Source organism: Battus philenor, unplaced genomic scaffold, assembly GCF_028537555.1.
Source record: "Battus philenor isolate CCGP_79_NKW_IND1 unplaced genomic scaffold, ilBatPhil1.0.hap1 SCAF_26, whole genome shotgun sequence".
Taxonomy (NCBI): domain Eukaryota; kingdom Metazoa; phylum Arthropoda; class Insecta; order Lepidoptera; family Papilionidae; genus Battus; species Battus philenor.
The window spans coordinates 4,780,412-4,793,662 of NW_027181689.1; the positions used below are offsets into that span (position 1 = coordinate 4,780,412).

At 33.3% G+C, this 13,251-nt stretch overlaps 1 protein-coding gene across 1 annotated transcript in view; it reads left to right on the forward strand.

Moving 5' to 3' along the window:
* Positions 1-990: 990 nt before the first annotated feature.
* Nep3 (Neprilysin 3) overlaps positions 991-13,251 on the forward strand; it is a 40,317-nt gene continuing 28,056 nt past the window's right edge. The window contains exon 1 of the mRNA XM_068768612.1: positions 991-1,605. Coding sequence (XP_068624713.1) covers positions 1,321-1,605 — 285 coding nt within the window. The 5' untranslated portion in view covers positions 991-1,320. The remainder of the gene's footprint in view (positions 1,606-13,251) is intronic.

Sequence of the window (13,251 nt, forward strand, 5' to 3'; positions counted from 1 at the left end):
ATGGCATCATGATGGTGTACGCTGAATGATAGGCCCCTACTTCAAGGTACAGGCTTCCATAGATCGCCATGATGACTGGTTCTGCGTTGATCATCCAGGCACTTCCCGCGGCCTTATGTCATCAGTCTACCTAGTCGGAAGCCTACCTACGCCCGGTCTACCAGCTCGTGATCTCCACTCGAGAACCTTCCAGTCCCAAAGGCTTTATATAGTCTCATGAGCGATGTGCCCCGCCCGCTGCCACTTCAGATGAGCAATACTTCGAGCTACGTTGTGGATTTTGATACAAAGAATGCATATACATAGATCGTGTTGTATTGAATATAAACCGCGTTGTGCAGAATACGTCAACTTGACCACGATGTACAATCGCGTAGTGGTTAAAAATTGCTTAATACACGGTACACATAACTTGTAAATACTCGGTGCATCACCAATATTGTTGCAACCATAAGAAGTCAACTGCTTACATAGGTCTCCCCCTTGAATTGCACATAAGACCGGCGGGGTCTGTGTACAGCATCTTCCGACAGCCTTAACAGGGTCGTCAATATTGCGGGTGACCATCCTACGCTGCGTTTGCTGGACCCTCATCAGATGGTGTTGTCTTCACCAGAACCTGAAGAACCTAGCGACCATCGATTTATGCTTCACGCTCTATGGCGTAACAACTGCCACTTTTAAATCCGCAGGGTTATATCAGTGTCAGCCTGAACTTTCGTTCTTCTACGGTTTTCCTTATTTCTCACTAGATCTAGTAGTGAAATCCCGAGCGGGCCGAGAGGGCTATCTCCATGGGTCGTTGAGTGACTGTGTATAGTGGTATTAGAAGTAGGAGACAACATTTCAGATAAAGATTTATAAGGAAATTTATATTAAGATGGTCACCCTACAACTGTCTAGTTTTTACTCTACATGCGCACGCGTCGATGTAAACACCGAAACATTTCAGTTCAGTCTCGCCCTCATACGCGTGCGGCAGCGTATAACACCTGACCGCGAACCGAAAATAAATTATTTAGGCACGATTTATTATAAGAATCGTATTATATATAATTGTGTTGTGATACGCAATCTGTTACGTTGCTAATATAACCTTGTACTTCGGGCGTTCAGCGATGTGGGCAAATTGCCGTGTGATATAGTTTGGCGGGAAATTACAATTTAACGAAGAATTTATTTTGATAACATAACTAGTTTTAAATTTAAATAGTGTTATTTAGTGAACGTCTAATCTACTATTAACACATATTGTAATTAGTCTTCACCAAAATATTAATAAATTCAATATATACCTGCTAGAAGGGCAAAACTGTAATAATGGCAACAATATCTCAAGAGCCATCATCACCTTCGACTGACACATCCGAGAACACACCATCTTCTTCTCCTGCTCCAGAAGCAATAAATAAATTCAATTGGCTAAAACAAGCGAGAAATGCCAGAAACAATCCGTTTGTAAAACCGCGACCTTCTTTAACCAGAGAGAGCTCTACGGCTGAACTGTTCTCCAGAGAAAATTCTAGTCAGGATTTTTTCCAGAATTCTAGATTGAATCTTTTCGATACAGCGCCGAAACCAGAATCATCGCAGACATACAAGAAGGTTGGTTCACACAATTTTATTTTAAAGTATCCAATACAGTATTCATTTATTTCGATAAAGATAGAGAGAATAAATTTAAACCGCGAAAGCGCATCGTTTTTACGTGACAGGATTAAACTTGCAATGCCATTTTTATTTTTATACTTTCGACATGTTACCATTCGATAAATTTAATCATATTATCATAATAGTCTGATTGATAATGTCATTTTCTTAATTTTTTTCCAACGACCTAAAAGAGTTTATACATCCATGCTTAATATGAAGTAAATGTTTATATTTTTTATGATTTTTGCGAATTACAACATGATTTGTTGTAGTACAATATATGGTGTATCTAAGACAAAAAAAAAAACATATTAGAGTGACCATAAATTGGTATAATTAGAAAGGATATTTCTTTAGAAATATTTTAAAGAACTTTTAAAAAAACATAATCCCGATGAACATAAACAGAAATTTATTTAATTATTTATTCATATATTTCGAGTATACTTTGCTTTGGATCACTTGTGACGTCACGAGAGAAATGCCAGAAGAGACCTGTTTTATAGACGCAAGAATCAAATTTTGCTACCCTGTAATAGCATTCTTCAAATTAAAATACACGGCTACAAGAATTATTAATGTGCCCAGTTTGAGAAAGTCCATAACACTCATTTAGTTTTTGGTATTTTCACAATATCCTGAATCCAGTAAGTAAAGCTGGTCAATAACTATACTGGCTTTTTTATCACTTATAAAAACCTTTACATTTAATTAGCATTCGTATCGACTGTTTTTGTGAAACAAAGTTTTAAATTTATTGCATGATAATTCCGAGAATATATATACATAGTTTGCTATAATAGTTACATATTTTTTGAACAAAGGGGATCAATTTTTATATCTATTTCAATCAAAAGTCATTTAAATGCTCTGCGTAAAAAATAATTGTACTATAATGTTAGTAGTTGGACAAGCTTGCGTAAATGTTACGTATTCTCATAAATCCATATCAAATATTTCTCATACCATTACTGTGCATCGCTTTATAGCTTAAGGCGTAGACATCGCTCCAGACTAGATATAACTACGGCTTAATGATATTTCTCATTAAAGTTAGTTGGAATCTTTTACAAAAACCTCCTCGCTGTATAACACCGCAAGGTCAATTTGTACCACAAAGCAAAAGTGAACACGCATTTTGTAGCTGTCCATCGCTTTTTTGTGCTTAAAGTATAGAAAAAAACATCAAATATTGTTTTCCAATCATATAGTTATTTATCATGTGTGTATTCTGACCAAGTGTTAATAAACCTTTAAGAGCTATAGCTTATCTAATATGCGTTTTTAATAAACGTCTCCTCAACTTACTTGCGGGTGGAATTTTGTAAAATCCAGCCTTAGCTAAAGTCTACTTGACAAAAAAAATATTACTACAAAATTTCAAGCCCATATGCTTCATAGTTATTGAGTTATCCTGATTAGTAAATATACGTCATAGCAAGAATTCGCCGTTCCATTCTGTCGTCTCGCGATGACGGCTTCAAATACAATGAATAGCACGGTTTTATAATTAAAAAGTTTCTTTCACAGGCCATATGTAAAAAGGTAAACAAGTTACATGTTTCGTCAATGCACATTGTAAAATACACTTGATATTTGTAATAACTGTGTTCGACGGTCACTAAAAAACCCACAATTTATCTCACTGATTAATCATTACTACGAAAAAATATGTCTACATTGGAAAAAGGCCAGCCTACATCTATTAAAACAAAAATAATAGCCTAAAAAGTTAAGGTTTTTTTTTAAATTTCATTTTTATTATAACGAATCAGATAATTGAGGAATTTAAAAGTTTAAAAAAAAATGGTTACTTATGTACGTTTTATAAAAATAATTATCATTAAATTGCAATTGTTGATGCTCATTGTAAAATGTGCCTTTCAATAAAAGTGATTATATTAACGGTTAAATTAAAATTACTATAAAATTTAATAAAATATTTGAGCAAGTTTACATTGTTAAAAATATGTACAACGTGCGAAGTCGTTTCAACTCATAGACTCCTATTGAAAGGCATAAGTCTCACCTAAAGGTATTTATGGGGGATATATCATAATCGCCACGCTTGGCAGGCGGTTTGGCGATCGCAGTGTGGTATAATGGTCCGCAGAAGACCCTGCTAACTCACCCTTTGGAAAATTGTTAGTGATTAGTGGCAATTTTATATAATAAAGCACAAAGTGTGAATCATGTACAATTGTATTCCGGGAATTGAACCCGCAACCTGCGATCGCAAGTCTCAGCCCTTTACCACTGGGCTAACAGTCCTCTGTAAAGAATGTGCTTATTTATCAACATTAATTTAAAAATATTTCTATTAGGACGAGCACGTAAAAGCACTTCCGCACAAACGTTAATTCAGCAAATATTTATCTTCGTTGACGACATTTTCCGCCTTGACAAAACTAGAACGTAAGGCGGAAGATAGAAATCGCGCTTGCCGTCTCTGACGTCATCAATTTAACCCTTTTTATGTCTTTGCTGCTCTGTACACGACGTTCACATATATGAATTATTATTATATCAATATGATCTTCCAATAAATTCCTCGATTGATATAGTAATTTAGGTTATATTCCAACCCACGAAGCCTTCAAGAGAATGGTCAATGAGTACTCCCTTTTAATCTCTATGATCTATGATAATAGTGGTATTTGTGTTACAATATCTATATACACTACAGGTTATATTGTACGTAAGTTTTTAATTATATTATTTATATATACCCAAGTATGTTTATTATTTTCAAAATTTATTTACCTATACATATTTTTATTCTGTACCGTATCTGTTTATTTAATTTAATTTAGCACCGCCAGAAGTAGTTTTGAGTTTTTTTGAGACTGTAAGAAGATGCCACTAATCTTTAAACCTGAGTTTTTGTTCAAATTTTGAATAAATCAATAAATACGACGTTACCTCAAGCTGCTTTCATCGGATTTGCTTTTAGTCGACGATAAAGGTTCCATTCCTTACGTCCATGAACCCGACATTTAGAACCTTCTAACCTTTACCCGCTCGATCTTTTAAAATACGACTAACATCCTGATTTAAGAGTCGTACCTACGATCGATCGGTTATTATTATTATTTGTTTCAGAAAAGTATTTTTAGATCAGCGTCGTTAAGAGGAAACTAATAAAACATTTAGTTGTATTTGAACTGAAATATTGTCAGTACAACCGACGAAGAAAAATTTTGCTCTCGTTAATTACACCAATTTGTTTATCACAATCGTAAGCCCGTAATTCGGTATCTTGTTTATCGTAACATGACTTATTTTCGAATACGACCTTGACTTTTTCAGTAGCATTTTCCTGTTTTTACCGTCACTAGCGCCGGTTTTCATTACGTACTAAATGATTATCGTGCTGCTGAAACGCTATTGTAAAAAATACTCTGAGAAAAATACGACATTATTATTATTATTAGATTAGTGGTAGCCTAGATGAAGAAGACTGAGACTAGCGATTGTATGTTGCGAGTTCGATTCCCGCGATTCAATCTTATATAATTCACACGTTAAATCAATTATATAGGATTGCCTCTGCTCATAAACAAGTTTCTAGATGATGGGTAGCAGCGTTCTCTGCGTTCCTCAATACCACACTGCGTTCCTCAATACCACACTGCGATCACAAACCCACTCGCCAGTTGTGGCAATTTTGGTATAAGGCCTTTTCTTTACAGTGGGCGTTTATGGACTGAAAAGACGACATCGATAATATATACTTATATACCTCCAGAGGTATTTTTTATTAACAACAATAGGCTACCATAGCACTTAGTTGGTATCAAGTACTTTAAAAAAAATTGTAGATAAATATGTTACACAATAAAGGCTTTTTATTGTCATCTCTTATCTAATAAAAGGCACCATACTTCAGGTAGCATTCGGCTGATTTCCCCGTCTTATTAATCCTGTATTTATATTATTGTTTGTCTCTAAACGTATGCCACAGCTACTGAGAATTCAGGATTATACAAAGAGATTATCGGTTATAAGAGTAAAAGTTGTAAAGAGCTAAATATATAGATCGTTGTGTATGGGAAATGTCATTTAGTGTATGGAATTAATGCACACATTATCCGAAAATTAAAGTTTTCAGAAATAATAAACAACGTAATGATAATATAATAAAGATCGAATTATACTTATGAAATAAATTAATTATTGTTTACTATCTTTCCCTGCAGATTTCGCACTGCCGGAAATTATTGGCATATCACATTCCAATAGATAATAAGTTTTATGACATATTTCAAAGTGACTACTTTGAACAGCTTAATTGAAAATATGTGTAAAAGCTACCTATTGACAAATGAGGTGTATCGCTTTTACATGTACAACCAATTACTAATTGTAATTAATTGTAATTAATTTAAGTAAAATTTAATTAATTGTTTTATAATATTTGGCAGATACGTTAATTAAAGCTTTTTTGTATATTACAACTTTTCAGGAGACATATAACTTAATACGATATAACTATAATAATTATTATGGTAGTAAGATTTTACAGCTTGTTATTCTTCTCGGAAGTTCTTGCTAGAACAACTCAGATTCTTCGTCGTCATCATCGTATCTACTGAGATATACTATAATCCCCATGCTTGGCAGGCAGGTTAGCGATAGCAGTGTGGTATTATGGTACGCAGAGGACCCTGTTGCCCATCCTCTTTTTGAGGATGTGTTGATCCATTTTTTGTAAGTAGTGGCAATCGTATCTCGTATAATGAAAGCAAAAAGTGTGAATTGTTTAAAATTATGAGAATCGAACTCAGGAGCTTCAATCGCAAGTCTCAGTTCTCCACCGCTAGGCTTCCACGGTCCTGCTGATGACATTACTTATCATAAATTATTCGCTAATCTTTAGCCATAAAATTTTCATACAACGAACCCTAGAGCATTAATGTCGAGATCGTTTAAATTTAAATTATGTTTAGTTACGTTTTACAATTAAATAGCGGTAAATAATTTTAATTGACGTTCATGCACGTTGGTGCTATATTAAATAGCACTTAGTCACGGCACAAATTACCCAATTACCCGGTCAGTTTGTTCCAACATGCCCGTAGCCAGACGTTTCAGCTTGGGTTATTTTTGTTCAACTTTAGTATTTCAGCGCAGAGCTTCGCAGTTTTCGACAACGACCTTTACAGAGTTCATGTATCAAGAATTTATTGTTCGCGTTATATGTAGTCAAGGTTATTAGTGTATTTATAAATTTAAATCGTATTTTTGACTTTAAGCTCGCTGGAAAATAAATAGCATTTCATTCATCGTCATAATTATTTTAGCTGTTGGGCATCCACAGCTAGACATAGGCCTATACGTCAGATCAGAAGAGAATCAAGCGCATTCCAACTAACTTAACACGGTCGTCACTCCAACTTGTGTGTGGATATCTTACAATTAGCTTCATCGAAGCTGTATATTTACCACCTTTAAGCTTTTACTCCTATAATCAATCTCTTTGTATAGATGATTTTTTTGTAAATATATTTACATTAAATTCATAATTTTGATTGTTGTTAATACTAGACTAGCTACATTTGGTTCATCTTCACGCATCATAATTTGCAATTATTTTGGATATATAAGACGTAAGTTCAATTTAGAGATGACTTTTAATTTTGCTACAATCTATTACGCAAAAAAATCATGAACCACTCGAAAATTCTTTTGATGTTGAGATAACAGTTCGTTTTCCTCTCGTTTCATTATGAATTCAGAGGCTGTGTTGTGTGTTAAAAGGTACCTTCTAAGTGTACGGTATTTTCTCAAAAGAGCACCGTTCGATAAGTACACTACAATAAATCATTTTATTATAATAACATTAAAAAAGAATGTAATGTTTACGAATACGTTCACAGATGGTGACAAATGTTAGTAGAATTAAAAGAAATGTAGTTTATTTAATCTTTCCTTGTTTTGTTAACTTATTGAAATCACATTGCAAATGTAAAAGGAATATTATAGATGTTCTTGTTGACGCATACCTTATTTGATTCTTATATTATTGTTATTAATAAATGGTTATTTATTTTTATTCTAATTTTTTGATGTACACATTTCAATAAATTTGAATATAAATATGGGTCTCCCCTGTAGGTCCCCTGTAGGTCAATTGGGCCGGTTGAAAGCTGCCTGCGTTCGGCATATGTCGATAAATTTAACAAGCTCGTCTGTCCACATGTACATTTCAGAACCTTAAGGCGTTAAGCGCGCTATAACCTCCCTACTGCCTATAACTTGCCATTAAGATGGGCTATGTCAATTTGTTTCGTTCGTCTACGAATCTCCTTATTCCTGATTCGAGCGCGTATATAAATCCCGTGTACTTTAATACCATTTAATAATTATTAATAATGACGTGAAACGGATAAAATTAATGATTAAAAAAGATACAATTTTTTTCAGTTAATTTAATGTTTTGTTGTCAAAATGCTATGATTTGAAACATAGAAAGATTATTGCGCCCCGCGTCTTCTGATGACCTTAACAAGTTACACTTTATGACTGTTGTATCGCGTACAGCGCATCGCAATTAAACCGTTACTTGTCTGTACCCAAATAAATAATCTTTCGAAATTTTCGTAACATTTAAAAAATATGTACGTCTTCTGAAATTGAGATTCTGAGAAAGAATAAAATTCATTATTAATTGAATATGTTTAAATACAAACTTTTGTACTACACCCTTTATTCTCATGGCAAAAAGCAATAATTTCCAAATACGACGGGACAATAAGCAGGAACGACTTGATTTACTGCACTATTTGTTAACGCTCGATATGGTGTGATATGGTTCGGAAGAATTCGTTGTACATAAATACGTATAAGATTTTCATTCTGTGAAACAACATTTGTTTAAACATAGTTTCATTATTTTATCTTTAAGAAAGAAACCTTTATAAAAGGTAGTAGTATATAATTTCGTAATGAAATTATATAGTCTTTTTCAATTTTAAACACATAACTATTTACTATAATTGTAACCACAAACTATTACTGAGCCCAGAAAATTTGTAAGCTAAAGTGGCAGTGGGCAGTAGAGATTTACCATTGAAGACTTAAAGTTGAGTGAGGACTACCGAATGACAATCCTGCGTAGGGCGACCCTTTACAAGATGTACACACGACCTTAAGGTCTTGATTTTGGAAAATGGAAATCTATGGCGAAAGCCCATGTCCAGCTATGGAGGTTTTAGACTTATAATGTACTAATATTGTTTTATAATGGTAATAGAAATGAATTAACCATGTTTAGTAGGTTAACATTCGAATAAACTTAAGTTATAATATAATTGTTATATAAAAAGGTTTTAATATTATACGTTTAATTCATTACACTTATGAAAACAACCTTGATGTAATGGAGTAATATCGCTTGCAAAGACAAATGGCAAATGCCACACCCGGCCCTAAGGGTGTGTTTCTATTGACGGTTCTAGAAATAACTTCGCGTTTACACAACAATAGGGTAGTTATTACAACACTTATGTACGCTTTGTATTGGCAATGCTTTTATAGACGCGTACTATGCTTATACAAGCCATATAGGAAAAGTAGTGACGTCACCGTTTATAACTACTTGTTTTCACTAGTAAGTTAATATAACTTTTTTAATAGTAATTGCTGGTACAGTGAAAAAATTAAAATTGCACCAAATTATTACATTGATTGGCTAGATTGATGCCTTGATTGACATTTTTTCTTTAATTACTTATCCTATTCCGGATAAAGACATCTTAAATTACAAACATAAAAATTGTCTCAGACATTCTCAAGTTTTTAATGATATAACTCGTGTTAGTTACTTTGTTTTGTATGAAGGTTATAGGTAAAAAAACGTTAAAGAGAGTATATATAGATGTATAGTTCATTTTTTGTCAATTGTTGCACGGTACACCCTGTAACATGGTTTTGGAAATATTCATTGACGAAGTGATAATATACATTAGTAAGAAAAAGTGTTTACAAATTTCGGGTAACTATACATACTTAAATAATTCTTCATTATCTATTTGTGCAGACTGAACAGCCAAGGGGTTATTGGCCTTTCAAAATACAGAAGTAAAAATAAATTAATGCAATATATTACGGTTCAGGCTTTAACTATTTATTTCCAATCATTCTGCATGAGTTTTATTGTAAAAAATGTGATCCAGATTCAAAATAATCAACATTTTGGTGAATAATAGCACATAATTCGTTATTTATATCTCCTAAAAATATCAGAATACCAGAATTTAAAAATACGTAAATCTATGAATATTTTATTAATATTGGATAGTTAGTTATTTTAGTAGAACCAGTTTTTTTATAAAATCGTGTAGACATCATATAGACGCCCACTGCAAGCCAATGGTCTTTCTCAAAGATATCTATTGGGGGATATATCATAATTGCCACACTTGGCTGACGGATTGGCGATCGCAGTATAGTATAATAATATGCAGAAGACGCTGCTGCCTTGTCAGTTGTGGCAATCCTATATAATTAATGCGCAAAGTGTGAATTATATAACATTATGTCCCGGGAGTCGTATCTGCGACCTACGGTCTTAAGTCTCAGTCTCCTACCGCTAGGCCTCCACAATCACCTATTTTAAACTCGTGACATTCCACTCCAAAGAGATAACGAGGTATCGTTAAAATAGTTTGAATATGTCACTTTATCAAAAGTTATTTATGTCATTCGAGAAAGATGGTAAATATACATCCCAGGAATTTTAAAAGTATTTATCTTTATAACAAAATAACTTACCTCACAACTCTTATTAAAATGGCCTCCGCGATATTACAGAAAGATATGAATAATTTTGCCATAGATTAGAATAGTTGGAGTGGTTTTAACTAATCATCTTCATCACTGAGAAGTAACAAGCATAGCCATCTTAGTGGCTGAGGTTGTCAAAGAGGATTTAAGTCACATCACTGGTAAAGCGCATTAGTCGAAAACCTTCACTAAGAGATGCAACTAAGGGATATTGGACGAGAGAATATTCACATCATTATAATGTTTTTACAGTGTTTTATTTAACATTTATAAAACAGTTAAAAGTTATGTTATGTATAAAATAAATGAAATATTCCATGACATAAATAATCGCAGCGGAATGTATAAAAATCTAAAAATTAAAGATTTATTTTTGATAAATCCTCGTTTAATTATTATAGTTAAAAAAAAATATACACAGATATATATGTTTCTAAAAAGCATAAAGAAATTAAGTGAAATTGTTAAATATTTAATGGAATCAGGCAATATTTTTAGGAAGTCCATCCTAAGTAATGTTACACCGATTAGTGCCAAACAGAGTCTCTGTGTTTGGCACTAATCGGTGTAACATTACTCCTGAAGATGCCCCGCGGAGGGGTGAAACACGTGTTGAGTGACTTAGCGGTTGTAGTTGTGTAATTCGCATTGTTTGCCGCATGCGCATTTATCAGCGGACTGGCGGGTGGTGCACTTTATTGCACGACTGCGACTGCATGTGCGGAAATGGCTATATATTGGTCCTTTTCTTACTTAACATGGTTAAATATTTCATGTAGTTTGATTCGATTTAATTAACCGGGATTAAGGTTGTTGAATGACGATATCTAGATACACGTTGCTTTCAAACGGTTCTATTGAAAATCTGGAGGCTACATCCAACAGTGGACGACTTATTACAAAAATGTTGATGAAATTGATTTTAATTTAATGCTCTTTACTTATATATATATATATATATATATACTTTTACATATATACATATACATTTACATATATATATATATATATATATATATTTAAACACATAAATATATATATGTCTATGTGTATATATATATATATACATATATATATACGTAACATTAGATGACGAACAAGAACTAAAAAAATTAATAAAATCAAAGAAGAAATAAAAATCAAAGGACAAGTTCCGTGTGAGGTGTACATTGTATGAGATAGTTTCGAATTTGATAAATGCATCGTTGTGACAGCCAATAGACGCCAACTGCAAGGCATGAGCCCAAAAATATCTATGGAGGATATACCATAATAGCCAAGCTTGGTAAGCGAGTCGGCGGAAACTGGTGCCCATCCTATGTGCGATAAGGGCATTATGTAAATGAACAGTCAAATACATACATTTTTTATATACAAAGTTTATCTATATTTAAATATAAATATTTATAAAAATACGTCTGAAATACAATTTATTTCAGACGTACTTCTAAATTAAATTCCTGAGCTATTAATAAATATCAGATATCTTGCTCGCACTCACCGTTATCGGCTATATTGATTTGTCTAACAGATTCATTTTACTTCGTACAAACAAGTATGGCACATTGACAAATATTCCGTATATTTTTCTGTTCCATTTAGTTTCTTATAAATACAAACTATATACTCTCGTACAGATAGATATATTTTCAAAAATAATTTCTCTGATATATTGAACATAAATGTACTCCTGTAAAATTTAAATTAATTTTAAAATATTATACATAGCACATTTTTAAAGACCACAATTTGTCGTAAATGCTTACTGTTCGGAAATATATGGGGGAGACCAATGCCCAACAGTGAATGTCTTACATCTTCAAAACAGATATTTATTTCAGAACCAAAATTATGAAACATTGGTACTTATAAAGATAAAGATAAAATTTGTTTTATCAAATTGGATCTTTGAACAGAACTCTTATTGATTGTCAATTTATTATCTTTTTATTTTTTTTAATCTATCTTATTTCTGACTTTAATATCCCGTGGCTTTCGCGTTAAAGGCTTGAACATTTTATTTTGATATGATTACTAAGACCAAATAAGATTTTAATTATAATTTCAGCTCTTTTATCATTTGCTATATAAAGGCCTCTTCCACAGATATCCAATATGTCCTATAGGAAGCGCCCTACGTTCAACGTCTTCCGACGACAAGAAGATCGTCCGTCTACCAGTGACCATCCATTCTGTGTGCCAAGTTACCTGCCTACTGCCACTTGAACTTGTCTATCCTCTGGGCTATATCGGCTACTGTTGTTTGTCTACGGATCTCCTCATTCCCAAATCGATTCCTTGGTCTTAACGCACTAATAGATATCGGACGAAAGTTTCTTTGTTTTCTAAACGCAGACAAGGCGATTTACATTTGACCATCGACTTCTTTATTGAAGTTGGACTTACCTATTTTATCCTAAGTAAGAAAGGGACTAATATATAGTTACTTCCGCCATGCAGCAGCAGTCATGCAATGAAGTGCACAGCCCGTAGTCATGACTACGGTGTTTGGCAGTGGTCGGTGTAACATTACTCCTGAGGATGCCCCGTGGAGGGGTGAAACACGTGTTGAGTAAATTAACGGTGGTAGTTGTGTAATTCGTATTGTTTGCCGCATGCGCATTTATCAGCAGGTTGGCGCGCGGTGCACTTCACTGCAAGACTGCTGCTGCATGGCGGAAATAGCTGTATATTCGTCCTTTTCTTACTTATCTATTATAATGAAGTTAAAAAAAATGTCAAATTATCGATAACCATAAAATAGTCTGTGGTTAACTTTATCAAGTAAATAGCACGTATAATATTTCTTCG